We start from the raw sequence: 20,807 nt of genomic DNA, 5'->3' as shown, positions 1-20,807 counted from the left end.
ATTAGCTACTTAGCTAACATTTGTCAACGGTTGGTTGGTTGTTCAGCTGCTCGACTCCAACCAGCGTTTTTATTTGTGTGTGTGAACGTTTAATTGACACAGAAAACAGTAACACACACTTAATTTTGCATCACAACAAGACTGCAAACTGTCCACCAGAAAGTAAGAGGGGAAACATGGCTTCTTTAGGAAAATATATGCAACAGAAAGTGTTTTGGGGTCATATTTAGCCCATAGACTGTAGAAGGTAGACAGCCCTGCAGCAGTTTGTTTGCTTGTTGCGTGCTTACAGTCTATGGTTGCGTGCAGTTTTTCTGAGAAGAATACGGCAGTCAGTTATGTTTAAACTCCAGCAGTTTGTCTGAAGACATTTGACTAGTTATGTCATCCCAACCCAAACAACCACTTAGGTGCTGCTGCGATTATTCTGTCATTAACTTACTTCCACTAATCCACTGTACCTGGGCCTGCAGGCAGCAGCAGCAGCAGCAGCACAGACACTACCAGAGCAGCTCTTATTCCTGCACTACTGTAAGAGTGAAGGGCCAAGAGGAGAGGCTCCTCAGCTCGCCTGCTGCTGGCCCTTCTCATGGTCTCATGGTCTAAATTTAAAACTGTCCCAGCCTTAAAAGGTCCTGACGGTGTCTTGTGCATTCTGCCGAGTGGCAGCATTATTTTTGTTCTGTGGACTGCTGTCCTGTCCGCTGCCCCTCACCCTGCTGCTTTGCCCGGATCAGGACTTGCTTTTCGCTACTTTTGGACTAGCACTCATATTCTCCTAATTTCAACTGTTGTGGATTGGTGGATCTTGACTTGTGGTGAGTGATATATATATTCACAAAACTGTCTCTATAATAATTGTTCTCGTGCTGTTGGTTTGTTATTTGGTCAGCTATATCAATGAGGACGGAGGCCTACTTTCAACCTCTTTTATTATATTTTTTAATGCTATTTTTTTTCCAATGTATGTATTTTCACTGTCCTGTATACTAACAGGTTTTTTTTAGTTTTAGCTACTATGTTCATGTAGATTAGACTGCATGTGTCATTGCAATGAAATGTAACCCTCAATCAAAAAGAGCTGATCATTTCAATTAACATTGGCTTTTACCTCTTAATTGTTTCTCCGCTTTGTGCATGACCAGTAGTAGTCCAGATTACAGTGTATAATGGTTGACAAGAGGCTTCAGCTCTCAGCAATGTGTGCTGCTCAAGGACATAATCATGGGGAAAAAGAAGTCTGTTGTCATAAACTACAGATTTGATGATAAACGTATGGTCTTTGGTCACGTGGTAATGAGACTATGCCCAGTGAAAGTTTGTTCATGTTTTCAAGCTCTTTAGTTTGAGCATTAACTACTAGCCTGAAACAATTAGCAGATTAATTCACATAACACTTTTGATAATATTAACTATTTGTCTTTTCGATGAAAACATGCACCAACAAAACAGGCCAGGCTTGAGTGAATATCTGCCCATTTTCTACAAGACTCAACTGAAAACCTTTAGGATTTGGACAAAACAAGCAGTTTGAATATGTCAACAGTGCCTCCAGGATATTCTGATGGGTCTTCTATATTTACTGACATTTTATATGTCAAATGAATGATCAAATTAAGACATTCCCACACAAAATATTTTACCCTTTTTCTCGTGGATCCTCTCATCAGTCATTGGGTCCCAACCACATGTCCCTGTTATTGAAACCTAGTTCCATCCTTGGAGTTGAAAGAGACACAAAATAAAAATGTTGATTGTTATAAAAATTGATGCTGCTCAAGCTTATTTTCTACCTGCTTCTATTTTAACACAGTAGAATTAGATTTTAACCAGAGCTAATGCCACCACTGCTCACTCAAAATGAAAAGCATAACACCATCTAACTTTCCCCCCCTAAAAAAACCAACCAACCAACCAACCAACCCCTCCTGCTCAATCTAACCCCTAATTCAGAAATCAATCCATAATAATAACAATGAGATTGATTTACAGAGCTGGTAAAGTAAAGGACAGCCTGACATTATAAGTTGGCGCAGTGGCCCTCAAGATGTCAGAGTCATTACAAGTGACGCTGAAGCAGCAGAAGCAGCATCATCATCTGCAGCATCAGCATCATCATCATGAGCATCATGAGCATCAGCATCATGAGCATCAGCACCATGAGCATCATCATCATGAGCGTCAGCATCATGAGCATCAGCATCATCAGCATCAGCATCATGAGCATCATCATCATGAGCATCAAGTGCAGAAGAAGCAGGTGCAGCAGCGTCACTATGAGAGCAGTTGTCACCTGAGCAGCAAGTCATCTGTTAGCAAGCAGTCGTTCGCAAGTTTCAAGGCTGCCAGCCATCGGTAAGAGGATGGGAGCAATGCAGATGCTGATAGTTGATATTTGAACAGGGTATCCGCGGGGTCTTGAAAAGTATCAAAAGGTGATAAATAAATTTTTGGAAAATTAAGATCCTTAAAAGTATTAAAAAGTATTTTCACGACATTATAAAGTCTTAAATTTTGAAGGTATCCAAGTAGCAAAATGGTACTCGGATACCACCCAAGTCGAGCGAGTACTCGAGTACTCGGATATCGGCTGCAGCCCTACTAGAAACAAAATCAAACGAGCTGAGGCACATGTCATGACTATCTTGATTGTTGTTTTTGTTTTTTGAGAGTGGAGAATTTTTTTTTTTTTATAAACTTTGCCTTTGATTTATTATCCTAGCCTATTTTGAATCATCATCATAGCGGTCTATAGTCTTTATCACAAACTAAAACTGTTAAGTTAAAAGTGTTACAGCTTGAAGTGACAGTACGGTATTAAAAAATATTGATAAGGTCCTGAAAAAATCTTTAAAAGGTATTAAAATGAACTTCAAGATTCCTGTATATACCCTGTTGAAAGATATCAAATGAAAACGAGGCTCTCTTGACTTAACTTCCCACTTCCATAAACGTACTAGGAAGTGAGGAGTGCATCCAAGCAGACCTCTTTCAAATATTCAACTCTGCATTTTTGGGTGTGGTTTGAATTGTGTTCGGTAGTAGGAGAGAAATAAAAATAACATGCAGCTCAGAGAGTTTTCAGAGAGCAGGTGGGCTGTGTGTGCTGGTTGTCATCAACCCATAGATGTTCATCTTTAACTCTTCAGGCTGTTAAATTTACAAAACTCACGTCAATACAAATGTCGAAATCTGAAAATAGTAGAACATGTGAGTTGTGAGGCCAAGGGAGTCTGCATAACACAGATTTTTCTTTTCTTTCTTCCTTTATTGTTCTATAATTTTACCATATCAGAACATGAGATCTAAGTGTTTGTACTGTTATATTTTTAAGAAAGTTTGATTAGGTGAAATCTCAGGGCTCCTATAGTCTAAGATGACTCTAGTCCAACTCTCAAGTCTCAAGTCTACCACTCATGAGCTATCATAATATTGGTAACTATTGGACTTTATTCAAATAACTCTATTGGAATTTCTTAAGTTAAGAATCAACATCCTTTGGCAGAGCCTTTAAAAGGCGACATACGATGAAGCTGAGAAACAAATCAATTGAAATCAGTCGGTATCATCAATTAAACCAAAGTCAGTTAGGCAGAAAATCCAGTATTACACATATCTAGATTTCTTTGACATGGGGACAGTCAAGTGTAGGAAATAACCAATTTTAGTACTTGATTTAATTATAATGCACATTTACTGTATTACCCCTCTTGGCCAAATTTTTTAACATTTTTAAAACCCAGGAAGAGTCACTAGAATTCATTTGGTTGTCGGTTAACGCCCGCCTCCTCTGTGTTGACTTTTAATTCAATTCATTCTTTTATGAAACTCTGTGTTGGAAGTGTATCGTACAGGCTGTGTAAAAGGAAAGCTGTCCATCAAAACACACCCAAAATCAATGGCTGGCAATTGTAGCACCTCATTTATGTTCCACTGTGTCACTGACACTTTGTATGATAACACTGTCTGTCGCTTCCTCTGTCCTTCAAGCTGCAGGGCTCAGTGTACATGTTGGAGCCATGATAGTTTTCTAAACGGGGTCAAGGAAGGAATTTCAGCTGTAGTGAGTGGCTGCCAGATATATTCATGGACAGCCAGGCTATTTCCGTAGGCAGGACATGAGACACTGCCACTAGGCAAACTGTAAAGACACAGTATGGAAGTCATGGAGGTGTAAAGGATTGTGCACCGGCTTCCACAGATGTTTGATTCTTAATCAACTTGGTTCAGTTTCTGCATTTCCCAGTTGAGTTGATGAGCCACTGCAATTATCCTTCTGTCACAACACAATGTTCTCCAATTATTCATTTCATCAAACATTGCTACTCAGGTCACATACATACTATAGCTTCCCAGACTGTAAAGATTAAATGCTTTTATCAGCACAAAACTTTTTGGACCTTTGACGTTCGTAACCAAAGACTTTCTTTCTTGATGAATCAGCAGTCGGAATAACTTCTTGGCACTTTGCAAATCTTTTGTGAGACTCTCTCCATCTGTCTCCCTGTCTCTGAATGCCGCACATTCAGCCCCTTCCACTGACTTGATCCCTTCGCGCCAGAATGGAATAGAGTTTATCAAAGCCATGCTATGCCGCTATTCCTCCAGGCCAAATGGATAGACTGGGGCAGACTTGACAGAGATCATGAGTGAAAGCAGGGATTTAAGATGAACCTCTCCACCCTGCTGCATATCCACAAGTTACGACTCCATTTATAAACCCATCTGAAAATCAGGAGGCTTTGCAGGCTGATAGGTAAATGAGTCAGTATGATGTGGGTCAAGACCCCAGAAGGTGGACAGAAATACATTTACCTTCTCTGTGTAACTGGACTGTGGCATATGAGTGTGTTTTTATGTAACAAATATATTCATTCAAAGTTTTAGGCAACAGAGTTTGTATTGAGAACATTGTCAAATATGTTTAGACTCTAAAAGAGCTGTGGTACATATTTAAAAGTAATCGGTGACATTTTGCCAACCTTTATTGATATTAGTGGATCAACAAAATACTAAAAACACATCTCTGCCATTCAGTTTACTGATCTACATGTACAGCCTTCAAAATAATGAAACAGTTTAAACAATATGTCTCCAAGAGTTTCCAGTGTTTCAACAAAAGCTGAACATCATGACCTTGATGGTAGGATCCATCCGATCCAACAACACTTTGGACTGTCCCTTAAGAGTTTCTCTAAGCCTGTTTTGCTTTGACTGAGAACATAAGTTGTATTCATTCAGAGTGAACAAATCGTTTGATTTAAAAGAAAGAGTTCTTTATTTCCCTTACAATAGCTTGGCACTGTCATCTTCAGCATAATAGTATTGTAGTTGTGTTTACAGCAATGGAAATGGTGTTTGACGTGTGACATGGTTGTTGTGTGTGATCTTTAAGCCAGAAGACCTCTGTGACAACAGAGAAGGGGCAGGCGGTGGTTAAACTGAGCCCACTACCCAAGAGAGCCAAACGCACCTACCTGGCAATGGACACGGACAAAGAAGTCATTGGCTATGTTATTCCTGTATTCAGAGCCAAGTGAGTGAACAAAGTGCCAAACATTTACAGCAAACAATCATTACCATTAATACACTTTTTAATTATAGTTACTGATACTTAAGATGTTTCTTAAATGTTTTCCTTTCAAGCTGTGTTCTTTATTGTTTTGTTGTAGTCATGATGTGGTTCGTGGTCTGATGGAGGCCCAGGATGAGGTCACTGAGGAGGGGATAAACTATGTGGCAATGAGGAACCTGTTTGTGAGGGAGGCCAGGGAGGCCATGGAGGTGAGGGTGGAGAAGAAAACCAGGACAAAGCATGTCAGGGAATCTGCTGAACGCCTGGAACTCAGCAAGACGGTAAATCCTGTTTATTCTTAAGTTTGATGGACTTTTGAAAGTCCAGGTCAAAATACTCTCCCATGTGAATCACGAAGCCACTCTACAGCTGCATCAAATATCCGAATCTGGCTTCACTCTCCCGCTGCACAGATGGAGGAGTGGTGCGAGTTCCGTAAGAAAATGAACCCCGACAGCCTGACACACCGTCCAGAGTTTATCGTCAAGCCCCGTGGACAGACGGTCTGGGAGGGCAAGTCTGTGAAGCTGCACTGCACTGTGGCTGGGTGGCCCAAACCTAGGGTTGCTTGGTAAGACATGCTCCAAGTTCACCGGTCCCCCTTCTCTGAGTCACAAGATGCAATTATAGACTCAGAGGACAACGGTAAAAATAAACCAGCTGTCTCTCTGCTGTCTTCAAGGTACAAAAACAATGTGCTCATTGATGCCAAGGCCCACTCCGAGAAGTACACAGCCGAGAGCAATTACAACATGCACTCCCTGGAGATCAAGAAGTAGGTAATCTTTCAGCTCACTCTGCATGGCCTCAGTGAGAATTAATGAGATGCACCCAAAATGCACAATGCCGCAAACTGAATGTTCAATGTTCTGCCGAATATTAAATGCAAATCAGATGCCAGAAATTCATCTTGTGCATGTATTTTATTTTCAGCTGCGATTTCCTCGACACTGCTCAGTATCGCATTTCAGCCCTCAATGTGAAAGGAGAATCTTCCTCTGTGGCTACAGTTGTTATCAAAAGTAGGTAACTATTTTTGTCCCCTTCTCTGTAGCAGCTCCTGTTCCCTCAGCTAGAGGTCATAGAGGTCACACTTTCAAACAACATGCTCCAGTATTTTTCAGAGGGTTGGATGGCATCAGTAGAAAATGTTTGACTGACTTTGTATTGTATTTTAATCATCTCAGATATGTAATGGCAAATTTCCTTTTACAATTGCAATGAAGTTACTGACTGATGTATTCTTCCACAGGGTACCAGGAGGGCGACGAAGCAGGCCCACTTGATCCAAAACCACGTGAGTAGATATTCATTTTCTTTTGTTATTAAGCAAAACAAGAGGTGCAGTCAGAGAGTGCAGACCTGTCAAATAACATAGACAATAGTAAAAAAAATAAGAAAATAAAAATCTAATTCAAAGTGAATTCTGTGGATCTGCCTAAAATATAGTAGGTTCATGGCCTATCCCACATCCCTCCATCTTTTGTTTTTCTATAATCCTTCTGACAAATAAACAGACCAATAAACATATGAAAATACAAGTAACAGACTAAAAAACAAACAGGGCAACTTTTGTGTGTTAGGAACATTTTACAATTCATGAACAGTACAATTGAAGGTGCTTTTCAGTAGGTAGAACTGAAACCTGCATTTCATGTCATATTATTTAATATTCTTCATCATTACTCATCCTGACTATACATTGATTTGTAATTTTAGTATACTGCACTGTCTGTGAGGTCATTGTTATTTTCGTGTCATTTTTACTTGCTGTATTTACATCTTCTATGTGCCTAAGTACCTACATCCTGTGGTCATGGAAAAGATGTTAATCTGTTTCAGAAGGGTCAAATTATTGGCATGCATCAAGAAAATAAAACATCTAAGGAGATTCCTGAAACTACCAAAACTGGGTTAAGAACTGTCCAACGCATTGTTAAAAACTGGAAGGATAATGGGGAATCATCATCTTCAAGGAAGAAATGTGGTCCAATGTGACCACAGAGTCCAGACCTTAACCCCATTGAGAATCTTTGAAAAATTAATACAACTCTGGATGGAAATAAATGTTGTGACATTGCAGAAGCTTATCAAAATGATGCCACAGCAAATGCATGCCGTAATCAAAGCTGAAGGCAGTCCAATGAAATATTAGAGTGTGTGACTTTTTTTTTGGGACAGGCAATGTTACAGGCATTTTCAGTAGTGCAGTTTTATTTTAAACGGGATATAAGTGAGGGTGCTGTAGTGTTAAAAGGATTTCAGCCTGTGGCAGTGACTCTGCTGTCCTGACTTCATGAGGCCATTAACTGTTTTTAATATTGCATATTTCTTTCATCTCTGCAGATGGTTTCTGCTCTGAGCATGGTGTTACCTTTAATACTACCATCATTGACAAATTCGAGGTGGCCTTTGGCCACGAGGGCGAGACAATGAGTCTGGGCTGCACTGTCATTGTTTTTCCGACTGTGAAGAAATACCAGCCTGAAGTGGTGTGGTACAGAAACTGTAAGTAGATGAATAAAATGGAAATAGTGCCTTGTGTTCATTCATACACTGTATTTTACAGTGATGAGTTCTTATCTATTATGTGTAACGGCTCTTTTGTTCGGACTTCTCCCGTCAGCTAAGCCCTTGAAGCCCTCTAAATGGGTACACACCCACTGGTCCGGGGAGCGTGCCACACTCACTCTCGTCCACCTCAACAAGGAAGATGAGGGAATGTACACCCTGCGTGTCAACACCAAGTCTGGCTTCGACTCATACTCTGCTTATGTGTTTGTCAAAGGTAAAGTGGTCAATAGATGCAAAGCAACATGTACAGTAACAGATTTCCACACATGCAGATACGTTAGGGAACCATTCATTCTGCCGTGTCTTTAAGTGACGTAGTTCTCTCTCTGAGGTGTTTGGTTTCCTTTGAAGAATGTTGCTTCTATATCTGTCTGCATGTCAGGAAAGTCACAACACAGTTTGATCTACTTGCACTAAAAATCAGACTGAATATACGTACATTAGGGAAATCTCCAGAATCCTCTTTTAGGTTACCATAATACAAACTAATCTATCATAGCTACAGTGCTGCCACACATGCTGTACTGTAAAGACAAAAGTAGGTCAGAGAACTGAAACCAAGTATGTAATGGAGATCATCCTGATTTAGAAACAGCACTACTCACTGTGTGTGTGTGCCTTCCTATGCCAGATGCTGAAGTGGAGGTGGAGGGGATTCCCGTGGCGCCCCTGGACGTGTGCTGTCATGATGCCAACAAGGACTATGTGGTGGTGACCTGGAAGCAGCCAGCGGTGGAGGGCAGCAGCCACATCCTGGGATACTACATTGACAGGTTGGTCTGCTCACTCTCTCAAGGTTTTTTTTAATATATTTTACCAATGGCTTTACCTCAAAGCGTGATATTGTAATTCAGTTTCACCAACTTACTTCAACTATAAAACCTTTCTGTATACAGGATATCCACGAAAACTGTGGACCTATTTTTGGTGTTTCTATGTTAAAAAAAACATAAAGTGCAAGCAAATTCCCCATGGATTTCTTTCAAACTGGCATTTTGACAGATAAATGTTACCTCAACAACTCCTACATAGCTTCCTACCAGCCTATTATAACTGCCAATCAGCCATTTGCTTACTGCGTGGGCAGATAATATGAATGATGAGCAGTTAATTACTGCAGCAGCCACCAACCAAGAGAGATTAGACAGACAGAGAGTTCATCAAATCAACTCATAAGAAAGCACTTTGCAGTAGAAATATGTTTACCTGATGATCAAAACAAAGTGCACCTGTGTGTGTTTTGTGTTGGCAGGTGCGAGGTGGGCACCCATCACTGGGCTCAGTGTAATGATAGCCCAGTGAAGTACGCCCGCTTCCCCGTCACCGGGCTGGTGGAGGGCCGCTCGTACGTCTTCAGGGTGCGGGCCTTGAACAAAGCCGGAGTCAGCCGTCCATCCCGTGTCTCTGAGCCCGTTGTTGCCATGGATCCCTCTGACAGAGCTCGCCTCAGAGGTAGGAGACGCACCAGAGAGCCGTTGGCTTGCTGCAATAAAGCCCACAACTGCATTTTGACGTACTTCTTTTATTTCTTGCAACAGCTGGCCCCTCAGCTCCATGGACTGGGATGATCAAGTTTACAGAGGAGGACTCCACTGGTGAGACAACATAACACCACCTGTTTATGGAAGAAGACTGTTACATTTTCTAAAATGTGAAACAAATGGTTTTGCTTAAAAAACATGATTACATTCCTCAAACTATTGTTTTAAAATAGTATTGTTTTGGTATCTGTGTCCAGTCCAAGTATCTTGAACCAGGTCAGCTGGTTTAAATGACTTCCTTTTCATAACATGATGGTGTCACTCCTGCCTCTGCAGCGGGCATTATCCCCGGAGATCCCACTGATGTTGTGGTTACTGAGGCAACCAAGAGTTATGTGGTCCTCGCCTGGAAGCCCCCACTCCAGAGAGGTCATGAAGGAGTCATGTATTACATAGAGAAGGTAAGGAGAGATGGATAACTGTCTCTTGAAATATGATTATTTTGTTATATAGAAATACATTATATGCCATGTGTATGAAATTCCAGTTGTCAGATATCATTTGCTGCTGTTATGTTATCTTGTGTCTCTCTGACTTGTCTTTCACTCTCTGTCAACCTCAGTGTATTTCAGGAACCGACACCTGGCAGAGGGTGAACACTGGCATGCCAGTCAAATCTCCACGCTTTGCACTGTTTGACCTGGCAGAGGGTAAATCCTACAGCTTCCGTGTGCGCTGCTGCAACTCTGCCGGCGTGGGCGAGCCCTCTGTATCCACTGGAGACATCACTGTGGGAGATAAACTAGGTGAGCCAGCAAGACTTTCATTTGTATAACGTGTAGGAGTCATGGTTTATCAGAACATGAAATTAAATCTATTTTAAGGAAAGAGAAATCCATATCATAATGTCAGCGGTTCAGTCCAGCCTTATTTCTTCCTTTATCAGTTTAACTGCTGGACCTTCATGTATTACAGAGTGTTCTGTCTAATCCCAATACATTACATCCACACCATGCTCACTGTAATAACTCTGGTTTTCTTTTCTTTCTCTCTGTCTTTCTTCTTACTCACAACGCTTGTTCTTGTTCTTGACAGACCTGCCCTCCACTCCGGGCAGCCCAGTGGTCACCAGGAACACTGACACCTCAGTGGTGGTCTCCTGGGCGGCCTCAAAGGAGGTCAAACACCTGGTCGGCTACTATATTGAATGCACTGTGGTCGGCACTGACGTCTGGATGCCTTGCAACAATAAACCTGTCAAGCAGACTAGGTTGGCATTTTTCATATTAAAGACACAGTTTGATTTCCTCTTGCTGCTCTGGTGGGGAAATCCATATAACCATTATATATGTCTATTTGTTGTTCAGATTAGTTTACAGCAAATTGGTAATGCAGAGACGTAAAAGGGATCACAAAAATGAATGAATGCCACTTTGTGTTACTAAACTTCATTGTTACTATGATTATCAGGGTAGCTAGGTGACCTGAAGTAGCTAGAGAGTAAGACTGGATATGTGACAATTATAGGAAAACAAAAGTAACAGTAACAGAAGTACAGAAGAGTTTTAATCTACGAGGTGAAGAACAAGAAAACTTGCATTACCACTTCACAAATTAAGTTAGCTCTTTCCCCAGGCTTTAGTGTAGCCTACATGGCTGTGTACACAGAGAATCATAAGATATTTTCTGCTTCCATAGCAGCAAAGCACCAAGTAACCTTTATATTGTTAAAGGTCCAATCTTGTGGTTGGCACCAGCTCCTTCTCATACTATTAGAATCAGAGTAAAATGAAATATGAACCAGTTAACATTTTTCTCTTTACTTTGTTAAGGTTTGTGTGCCATGGCCTGGCCACAGGGGCGAACTACATGTTCAGAGTGAAGGCAGTTAACGCTGCCGGGTACAGCCAGAGCTCCTCCGATTCTGACGCAGTGGTTGTTCAGGCTGCCATCTGTGAGTGTCCTCATCATAACTTATCTCCATTATTCACTTTGCCTGTAGCATTCAAGCCATCCCCTTTCTCTTTGTTCCATCCTGCCTGCTATTTTTAAACATTTATTTGTCCCAGGAATGATCGCAGAGAGTACACACTGATATTTTCTTTCAGAAAGACCTGCTTTAAATTCATGTCGTTCACACACCCTGCAGGCCTGTGCTCTTTGCCACTGAGCCATAAGATCCTCTTAACTCATCCTTGTTCATGAACCTTGTTGACTTTCATCATTCCTTTCCCTTTTAGTTATTTCATATTTCCTATTGTCATATATATATATATATATATATATATTACATTTCATGCATACAAGTTACACATTATGTTTATATGTGACTGCTTGTGTGCTTATTTGCATGTGCCTGCCTCATCACTAACAGTGGATTTTGCAATTTTGCTGTTTCCCATTTTTTCATTTATCATTGACATCGTCAGATAACAAATGTTTTATGATGCTTTCCATTGTATAGCTATTGATTTCTGTATAAATTTTATTTTGCTTGAGTTCTGCTTTGCTGTTTGATAACTCTTTAGGGTTGCCTCTAGGTGCATGGCCAAGGTGAAGGCTAAAACTGTGTGCTTTAAGAGCATGAACGTAATGAGAGTCTCGTCTGGCTTCGGAGACTTTTTAACATCAAAGTTACCCTGCTTATGGCCTTGAGCGTAAGTAAATTATTCATAAGAATTACCTTAGATAGATTTTGTGCATAGCATGTAGCTGCTTTAACTGTACAACTTACTGTGACGTCTTAGCACTAATAACCAGTAAGATCTGTTCGATATTTGCCCTAATGCCAGATTATCTTTATCAGATCATGTATAGGACCAAATTTGTTTTGCTTAACAAAATGTCAGTGATCTGAAAATGAACTTATTTGACATGTCTTTTTCTCTTACAATGAGTCCTGACCAGATTATCTACTCTGTTTGTAGCCGTCCCAGGGAAGCCGATTGGTGTGAAATTACTGGAGGCTGTCAAGGACTACATGATGCTGGGCTGGAACGAGCCTTCAAAGAATGGAGGTGCTGATGTCAGGGGTTACTTTGTGGACTACAGGACTGTAAAGGGAGACGTTGTTGGGAAATGGCATGAAATGAACCACCAGGCACTGACCACAACCTCCTATAAAGTAAGTTCTTTCACAAGCACCAATATACCAAATTCATGAGGACATTGTTTTGTTGTTTTATGAATGGAGGGGTTATTACAGTCTGACACAGGTATTTTTAATGTGTCTACTTGATAATTATTATACTTGAACAGTTTTTAACCATTCCTCATTATCTGCCCTTGTCTCTCTTTAGGCTGAGAACCTGAAGGAGGACATCTTCTACCAGTTCCAGGTGCGCGCTATGAACATGGCCGGTGTGAGCGAGGCCTCTCTGCCCAGTAAATCACTGGAGTGCAAGGAATGGACCCTCACTGTGCCAGGTATCAGAAAACTTCAGACAGATGATATATTCACATTCAGTCAGAGCAAGATGAATGTATCTCATTTTGCTACTAACACAAAAAATAGAACTGATGGTACATGGCCCAAAAGCAGGATAAATGCAAAGAAAATAGTTTCAGCAGCATCGATGACTATCACAGTACAACAGTAACAGAGAAAATCTCTCTTGTGCTACAATGATTGTATTTCCAATCATGAAAAATAGCAAAGAAAATATTCAAATTCATAATCCAAATGATTTGTTTTAGTTTACTGTACAAAATATTACTGATTTACATATATGTATTTCTTGAACTATATGTTTTTTTATAATATAAGTTTGTCATTTCTCCTTCAGGTGCTCCTGTTGGTCTCCATGTGCTGGAGGTCCGTGACACCACCGTTGTGGTCCTGTGGGAGCCGCCAGCATTTGATGGCCGCTCTCCTGTCAATGGATACTATCTGGATCACAAGGTGGCCTCTGCTGGAGAGGCAGGCTGGAAAGCTGGCCATGAGAAGGCCAACAAGAAGAAATACATGAAGGTAAAGGGAAATGAAGATGGTATTTTATAATATGTGGCTTGAACAGCATGTTCCTCCTACATACAGTACATGCCCATGTGAAATATGCACATAAAATATTGAATTAAGTATTGATTTAAACCGTCTCTCACTCCGACTCAGGTGACTGGGCTGAAGGCTGGTACATCCTACGTCTTCCGTGTGCGAGCTCAAAATCTTGCTGGAGTTGGAAAGACCTCTGCAGTCTTAGGTCCAGTCCTGGCCCAGACTCGTCCTGGTAAGTGTGATTGTTACGCAACTCACACATTCAGTCGCACAGTGTTCCTACGCACGTCCATTCAGTCTGGAAAAGTAAAGAAAATGCCTAAACTTTTTATACAGACGTAAATAGACTGTGGTGTCTTAAATTTTAAATATATATATGATATTATAGGTTGAAATACTGAGTTAAATCCCAGAAATGTGTCATCTGCCAGTGATGCACGCACACAGTAACCATTTACTCTCCCTTCAGGCACCAAAGAGATTTATGTGGATGTTGATGATGACGGTGTCATCTCAATGATGTTCGAATGCTCCGAGATGAATGAGAGCTCTGAGTTTGTTTGGTCCAAGAATTACAAGGCCATAACAGATACCTCCCGTCTGACTATTGTCAGCGAAAAGGGCAAGTAAGTGTCATACATGTCAAACCACCAGGACACATGTTATTCTCCTCTGTCCTCACATCCTGTGTCCTCGTCTCCAGAACCAGAGCCATCTTCAACAGCCCCTCCCTGGAGGATCTGGGCATCTTCTCTTGTGTGGTCACCAACACTGACGGCATCTCTTCCAGCTACACACTCACAGAGGAGGGTGAGTCAGCCAACAGTCTTGGCATCTCTGGCCCTGTGCGCCTGAAACTTGATTCACTTGTTATTTGTCTGGGTGACGTAAGTGCTGAAGGTGTGAGAGAGTCTCCTGTTAGTTATACTGTTTCAACAGCTGCATCAAATTGACCTCTGATACTCCCTGACTATATGTCTGTTTGTCTTGAAAGTTATCTGAAATTCTTTCTGTGTTGTTTATCTGTCAGAGATGCAGAAACATTTATAGTATTATATATGTGTAGTAGCCTTCTTGACAGGATTATGAGGAACTTTTCAAAATACTGTCAAATGGGAAAAAAGCATTAAAGCAAGTAATTGGAGGATTGACGCTGAAGTTGTTTGCACACGTCATGAAATTAACAGTTTTGCCGCTGCTGTTGTTATTTGACAGGTCTCAAGCGTCTTCTGGACATCAGCCATGAGCACAAGTTCCCTGGTGAATATCCCCACCCCAGCACAGCTGCCACTGAGTTTTTCACTTGCCAATCATTTCTATTTTAACTATGAAACTATGAAATTATGTTCTGTACAGTATATAGTTTGGAAATTATCACATCATTCAAGAAGGACAATGTTACTAGTGTATGTTTGTCAAGAGGATTTTAGTTGCCGTTGTTACTTCATGCACTGTGCAGATGAATATACAGAAGAACAACTGATTCTACAAAGGTTTTTTATGAAATATGGTGCTCTCCAGTTATTCCCTTCAAGAATGAAATGGCCATGGAGTTGCTTGAGAAAGGTCGCGTACGATTCTGGACTCAGGTGGAGAAATGGACCGCTGACTGCCATGTGGAGTACGTGTTTAACGACGTCATCGTCACCGAGGGAAAGGTCAGTTTGTGTCTGTTTGTCATGTCGTCATGTATTATACTGTATATGCACTCTTTAATTTGGATCAAATGTTGATCTTAGCCTTACATCTCTTACATTGATTTGTGTTTCTTAACGCTTGATTTGTTTCAGAAATATTCCATGAACTTTGACAAGTCCACCGGCATCATTGAGATGTTCATGGACTCTCTGGAGGTCACCGATGAGGGAACGTTCACCTTTAACCTGGTGGATGGCAAAGCGAAGGGTACAACCAGTCTGGTGCTCATTGGAGATGGTAAGACACCTCACATGCACTCATTACCTCCATGTTGATGCTGTGCTTAGAGACTCAGAGTCAGAATACTGATGTGAACTGTGAACACAGTACTGCAGTTGAGGTATATGTCCATTGAGGGGCAGCAGAAGACAACCTTTTCCTCACTGTCAAGTCTTCTTTATTCTTGTTGCAGATGGTTTTTGATGCATTGTTCAGTTATGAAAAGAAAATGTGTTTCTCTGACTTCATGGTTTTAACCTTTACATTTTTCTTCGCCATTGTCCAGAATTCAGAGAGCTTCAAAAGAAATCTGAATTTGAGAGGGCAGAATGGGTCAGGAAACAAGGTAAGAGATCTGCATTATGTACGTCTAAAACTAATTACACACTCTACATGTAGTTCCCTAATTATTTCCCATTGACTATCCATAGGTCCTCACTTTGTTGAGTACCTTGACTTTGCTGTTACTCCCGAGTGTGATGTGCTGTTGAAATGCAAGGTAAGAAAAGTAGCTGCAAATATCTTCACTGGTGTTGATGGTTTTTGTTTTTTTTAAGGTAGGAGCTTCATAAGTGTTGAGATGACTTGTTATCATCTCTTTTCTTTCACCCAATAGTTAGGAAACATCAAAGCAGAGACTGAGATCACCTGGTCTAAGGACAGCATTGAGATTCGAGAGGACGATGAGGATGCTCAGAAAATTGAGAAGAAGGACGGTGACATGACCTTTAATATTGGAAAGGTCAGCCCAATAGACGGAGGTCATACTTTGTGAGGGGTTGTGGGCTTATGTTTTAAAAGAGCTAGAAACCATGCTTCTGGTGCAGCTACGCTTCCATCTCAGACGTAGACTAGATTGGACACTGCCAACCATCCCTCTCTGACACACAGATTCATAAATGATGAAACACTTTAAAAAATATTCACGTCCCTGAGTCCTGCTGAAGTGCTGCTGGAGTCAGCACATCAACATGTTGTCCGTGGGACTCTGAATAGACACACTGGTCTGTATTTTTAAAGCCTTGAAATCTTTCATCATTTATGACCATAGACTGTAAATGCAGTGTATGGTTTATCTGTGTGGTTAATTCATTCATTTCATTTCTAACTATTCAATTTAGCTTCTCTGGCTAATTCACTGAAACACTTCAAAGCTGGAAATCCCTTTTTAAGGATATCAGTCTTTCCTGACAGTCAGTGCCAGTGAAGTTATATTGATGTTTCACGAGTACCATTGCATTGTAACCATAACTCATCAAGAGAGGTTTGGTGTCATCGCATGAGCTCAGGAGAGGTGTTCTGTTCATCGCCGCTTCTGTCATCCGCACTTGCATTAACTGGCTTATTTGTCTAATTCACAGTGGATAATTAAGCAAGAAAAACGCAAAGAAGGAAAAAAGGCACCTGCAGACGAAGTTCCCCCACCGCCAAGACCCAAAGTGTGGACATAATCTTTGCTGCCATAAGTTGACGCCTATAATTTCTCCATGTGTCCTCGTCATCTTACCATATTCATGTTTTCCCTTTAACGCCTGCAGCATCCGGGCGGCAGAAAAGCTTGCCTTTTCGGTTTAGTTGGTCCCTGTCTGGCTTTCTCTCTGTCCTTCTATCTGTCCCAACCATAATTCTGCATTCTTCTCTGTTTGAGGTAAAAGGGGGTTCATCGCTGTCTCGAATGTACTAAATTTGCTTTCAATTCAAAATGTAGATTTCCAAGAGCGATGCAGGCATTTACGAGGTCTTCCTGAAGGACGAGAGAGGCAAAGATAAGAGCACCTTCAATCTGACAGATGCAGGTAAAGTCTTAATTTTCGATTAATGAAAAGTGACAAGACAATCTGGCAAAAAGAAAAGGGACATTAACAGCTGATTTCAATCTTCCCCAGGATACCAAGCTGTAATGAATGAGCTGTTCAGAGTTATTGGTGAGTCATTAAACACAAATTACCCAGCAATAATGAAGGACCACACATGGAGCACTCATAAGAAAACCACAGAAGGCAGCAGAATGTGCCAGTGTACAGTAGTTTTCCTCGCATGAACTGTTAATAGCAGGAAATGGAAGTATATTTTTATTTTGCAACATTACTCTATTGTGTCAGTTTCCATGGGACATAAATAGATACATTGTATACACAGCTGCTGGTAGGCAGCAGGAATGTGTAAACTAAATGTATTTTATCCTTTTTCCTCTTAGCCAACTCCTCCAGTGAGGTAAAAGTCACCAGTACTGAACACGGCATCATCCTCTACTCCACGGTTACATATTACAATGAGGATCTGCGTGTTGGTTGGCTCCACAAGTATGTAAACAACTTTATTCCATCCTCATGCACTAATAAAAACCAGTTTGACTCTTTTGTTGAAAACAGCTTTTACCACATTTTTTATCTTAAGATAAGAAAAGTTTCCAGTAATGATGCTCTAATACAGTATATTTGTTGTATTTCACTTGATTCAAGGACAATACACAACAACAGTCCTCTCGAATTTCGCTTTTTAGTGTGCTTGATCACATCACTGTGTACGTTAAGTTCATTACATGCATTACCTGATCTCTGTGTTCTTCATTTCCACATCAGAGATGCTAAGATTGCTGCCTCAGAGAGAGTTAAGGCTGGAGTCACAGGAGAGCAGCTCTGGCTTAAGATCAATGAGCCCACTGAGAAGGACAAAGGCAAATATGCCATGGACATCTTTGACGGCAAGGACGGCGTAAAGAGAGCCTTTGATCTGAGTGGCCAGGGTGAGTAAAAGTTTAAAAGTTAAGAAAATGTAATGTTTTTTGCCTACATAATTACATAACAATAACTTGATTTGTTTCCGATGCAGTATGGGAGGAGGCATTTGAAGAATTCCAGAGGCTGAAGTAAGTAAACAAACTCGTCCGACTCGCCCCCTCTGCTGTGTAATATTGTATTTCTGTCTCTAGAGAGGATGTTTACACAGATAAACAATAACAGTCACAGTCATCACAAACTTAAAATGGACTCAATGTACTTTGCGAGCACTGAAAATAAATTTCCTGGCATTGTATTACTGATAATAACGTCCTAAATTGTCTGCCTGTGATACCATTTTAAGAAGCTTCTGACAATGTACGTCTCCTTCCTTCCGTAGGGCTGCAGCAATTGCAGAGAGAAGTAAGTGATTATTTATTCCCTGGTTTCTCCCAGGAGACATCGCTCCATGAAATGACGTGATGATTAAGAGGCTGCTTCAGTTTCAATAGGATTTTTTACTTTGCCTCAGTGGAATAGAAACACATGAGCTTTATGAAAATGGGCTTTGCTAGAGATTAAATGTCCACAGTTTTGGACTGAACAAAAGAAAACATAAATCCACAGTACACAGTAAGGTTATAGACACTATAGCATGTTTTATGATGGAGGGTTCATGAGTTTGAAAGTGAGAGTCAGGTGAATATTACTGCACAAACAGTGGTTACACAGGTTGACTGACTAATGTCTGGCATGCACCTCTCGGCTCACTCTTGTATTTCTTGTTTAGACCGCGCTCGCGTTGTTGGAGGTTTACCAGATGTTGTTGCAATCCAAGAGGGCAAGGTAAATAACTGAGATATTCACTGTGTTGAAACGTGTTAAATTCTCTGTCCCACCTTCTACTTTTAGGTAATTCTCATTAACTTTGTTTTGTATGAAACCCCCACGATCCTTTTCTTCTCTTTTAGTCCCTGAACCTGACTGGAAACGTCTGGGGTGAGCCTACACCCGAGGTGTCCTGGACAAAGAACGAAAGGGAGCTAACGTCCGACGACCGCTACAAGCTCAAGTTCGAGCATGGAAAGTTCGCCAGCATCACAATTGCTGCTGTCACCACCGCTGACTCTGGCAAATACGCCCTCGTGGTCAAGAACAAGTACGGCACAGAGGCCGGCGAGTTCACCGTCAGCGTCTACAACCCGGAGGAAGATGAGCACAAGGAGGAGAAGAAAGACTAGAGGACGGTCCAGTGTGATGAAAGGAAGAAAAGATGAATGACTGGGCTATCTCCAAAGCATTTTACCCCGGCACATGCTGGTGCACCCAAAGCAGTATAAAAATAAATGATGAAAACAGCTGCTTTCTCCTGCTTCTTTCGTGTGCTGGGCTAAAGAGCTTTGGGGCATTGCTCGTCAGGGAAGCAAAGGATGAATGAGATACAGAGAGAGGATAATTGTGTGCTTGTAGTTGCTCAACAAGTCTTCTGTCACATCTGGCCACTATCAGCAGTTAATGTGATGTAAGGGAGATGGTTGACTTGTCATCAAGCTTTTTTCTTAAAAACAGTATCAATACCAACAGGGGTAAAGTTCTGTTTTCTTATAATATTACAGGATAACATGAGAAACTTTTAACCCCCTCAAACCATGTCATCCTAAGGATTATGTACTGTGACAAAAAAAAGTAAATAAAGGAAAAAAAGGATGCCATGAACTTCTTACCAGCTATTTGCTTTGTGTTGTAAAACATTGGAAAAATGTGACACTGGCTATGTGATGTTTTCCAATGGTTTGAGCTCTGTCAACTGTGTGCATGTATGTTATGTGCCTCTGACGTGCTGTTTGCATCATGCAAGAGTCAGTCATTGCAACAGTTTGTAGGATAGGTGGAGCCGGTTAGCCCTGATGACATGTAGCTTTGTGCGAGTATGACAACACACACACACATGTGACAGTTGAAACTGGTTCATTCAAGGTGTTGTAAAGAGATACAAACATTGTTGACATTTCTTTTTGACGTGCTTCAGTAGAACTAAACATATGTCATACGTTTAGAAGGATGTGTTGTAAGTGTCGGGGGTTGGGGGGTGTGGTGTGTTGTAAGTCGGATGTGACAGAAGGAAACCAAACACACTGCGCAGCAGGATTTGGTTTGAGGCTGTGTAACCAATGAACAAGTTAAACGTGAGTCTGTTTCTCTTGGAGGCCGGACTCTCTATGGTAATAAAGCTGCACCTGCTTTCGAGAGATTTCCCTTTGTCATGACATCATCTCTCATAAACAAGAAGAGAAGCCTTCATTAAAGTTCAATAATTTGATTTGCAAAAAGCTCACGTGTGTGGAGGATTAATGGTGATATTAGAAAACACCTGTTGTGCCTGATTTCAGTTCCCAAACTGGGTTCTTGGCCCCAAACAGGGGAAGCACCCTCACTCAGGCGTACTACAACCGAGCAACAGGAAATGAGGTCACTTTTTTTTCTTCAAGAGAGAATACAGCTACTACAGTTCACATAATCTATTTCCTAAACATACTTGGCATACC

At 41.1% G+C, this 20,807-nt stretch overlaps 2 protein-coding genes across 5 annotated transcripts in view; one reads left to right on the top strand and one right to left on the bottom strand.

Annotated features, from left to right (window-relative positions):
* Window positions 1-20,807, bottom strand: part of clul1 (clusterin-like 1 (retinal)) — a 279,095-nt gene that overhangs the window by 33,197 nt on the left and 225,091 nt on the right. The window lies entirely within an intron of this gene.
* myom1a (myomesin 1a (skelemin)) lies at window positions 680-19,620 on the top strand. Of its 4 annotated transcripts, XM_085804139.1 has the most exons (38): window positions 680-818; window positions 1,993-2,355; window positions 5,396-5,536; window positions 5,673-5,856; window positions 5,989-6,146; window positions 6,258-6,350; window positions 6,509-6,597; window positions 6,828-6,872; window positions 7,922-8,083; window positions 8,202-8,363; window positions 8,781-8,922; window positions 9,402-9,601; window positions 9,688-9,744; window positions 9,967-10,091; window positions 10,253-10,436; window positions 10,726-10,900; window positions 11,463-11,584; window positions 12,558-12,754; window positions 12,930-13,056; window positions 13,416-13,600; window positions 13,742-13,856; window positions 14,094-14,250; window positions 14,328-14,434; window positions 14,840-14,884; window positions 15,146-15,282; window positions 15,415-15,559; window positions 15,828-15,887; window positions 15,973-16,040; window positions 16,158-16,283; window positions 16,903-16,980; window positions 17,250-17,337; window positions 17,428-17,466; window positions 17,739-17,844; window positions 18,124-18,287; window positions 18,374-18,410; window positions 18,662-18,684; window positions 19,052-19,107; window positions 19,233-19,620. In XM_085804139.1, the coding sequence occupies exons 2-38, from the start codon at window positions 2,048-2,050 to the stop codon at window positions 19,500-19,502; spliced, it is 4,677 nt and encodes a 1,558-aa protein (XP_085660265.1). In that variant the 5' UTR covers window positions 680-818; window positions 1,993-2,047; the 3' UTR covers window positions 19,503-19,620. The 4 variants fall into 4 exon arrangements, with proteins under 4 accessions (XP_085660265.1, XP_085660267.1, XP_085660266.1 ...); XM_085804141.1 differs by lacking the exon at window positions 1,993-2,355; XM_085804140.1 differs by lacking the exon at window positions 16,903-16,980.

This window comes from Trachurus japonicus, chromosome 17, assembly GCF_045865225.1.
Source record: "Trachurus japonicus isolate A0001 chromosome 17, Traja_1.0".
NCBI classification, from domain to species: domain Eukaryota; kingdom Metazoa; phylum Chordata; class Actinopteri; order Carangiformes; family Carangidae; genus Trachurus; species Trachurus japonicus.
The sequence above is the reverse complement of the archived record's forward strand: the minus strand, read 5'-3'. Positions and strand labels throughout refer to the sequence as shown.

Excerpts from the sequence above, each read along its gene's own strand:
- myom1a (XM_085804139.1), top strand. The coding sequence starts at position 2,048 with ATGTCAGAGTCATTACAAGTGACGCTGAAGCAGCAGAAGCAGCATCAT. Across the intron at positions 10,901-11,462 it reads AAACCTGTCAAGCAGACTAG|GTTTGTGTGCCATGGCCTGG; the intron begins GTTGGCATTTTT and ends TACTTTGTTAAG. Across the intron at positions 13,601-13,741 it reads ACAAGAAGAAATACATGAAG|GTGACTGGGCTGAAGGCTGG; the intron begins GTAAAGGGAAAT and ends ACTCCGACTCAG.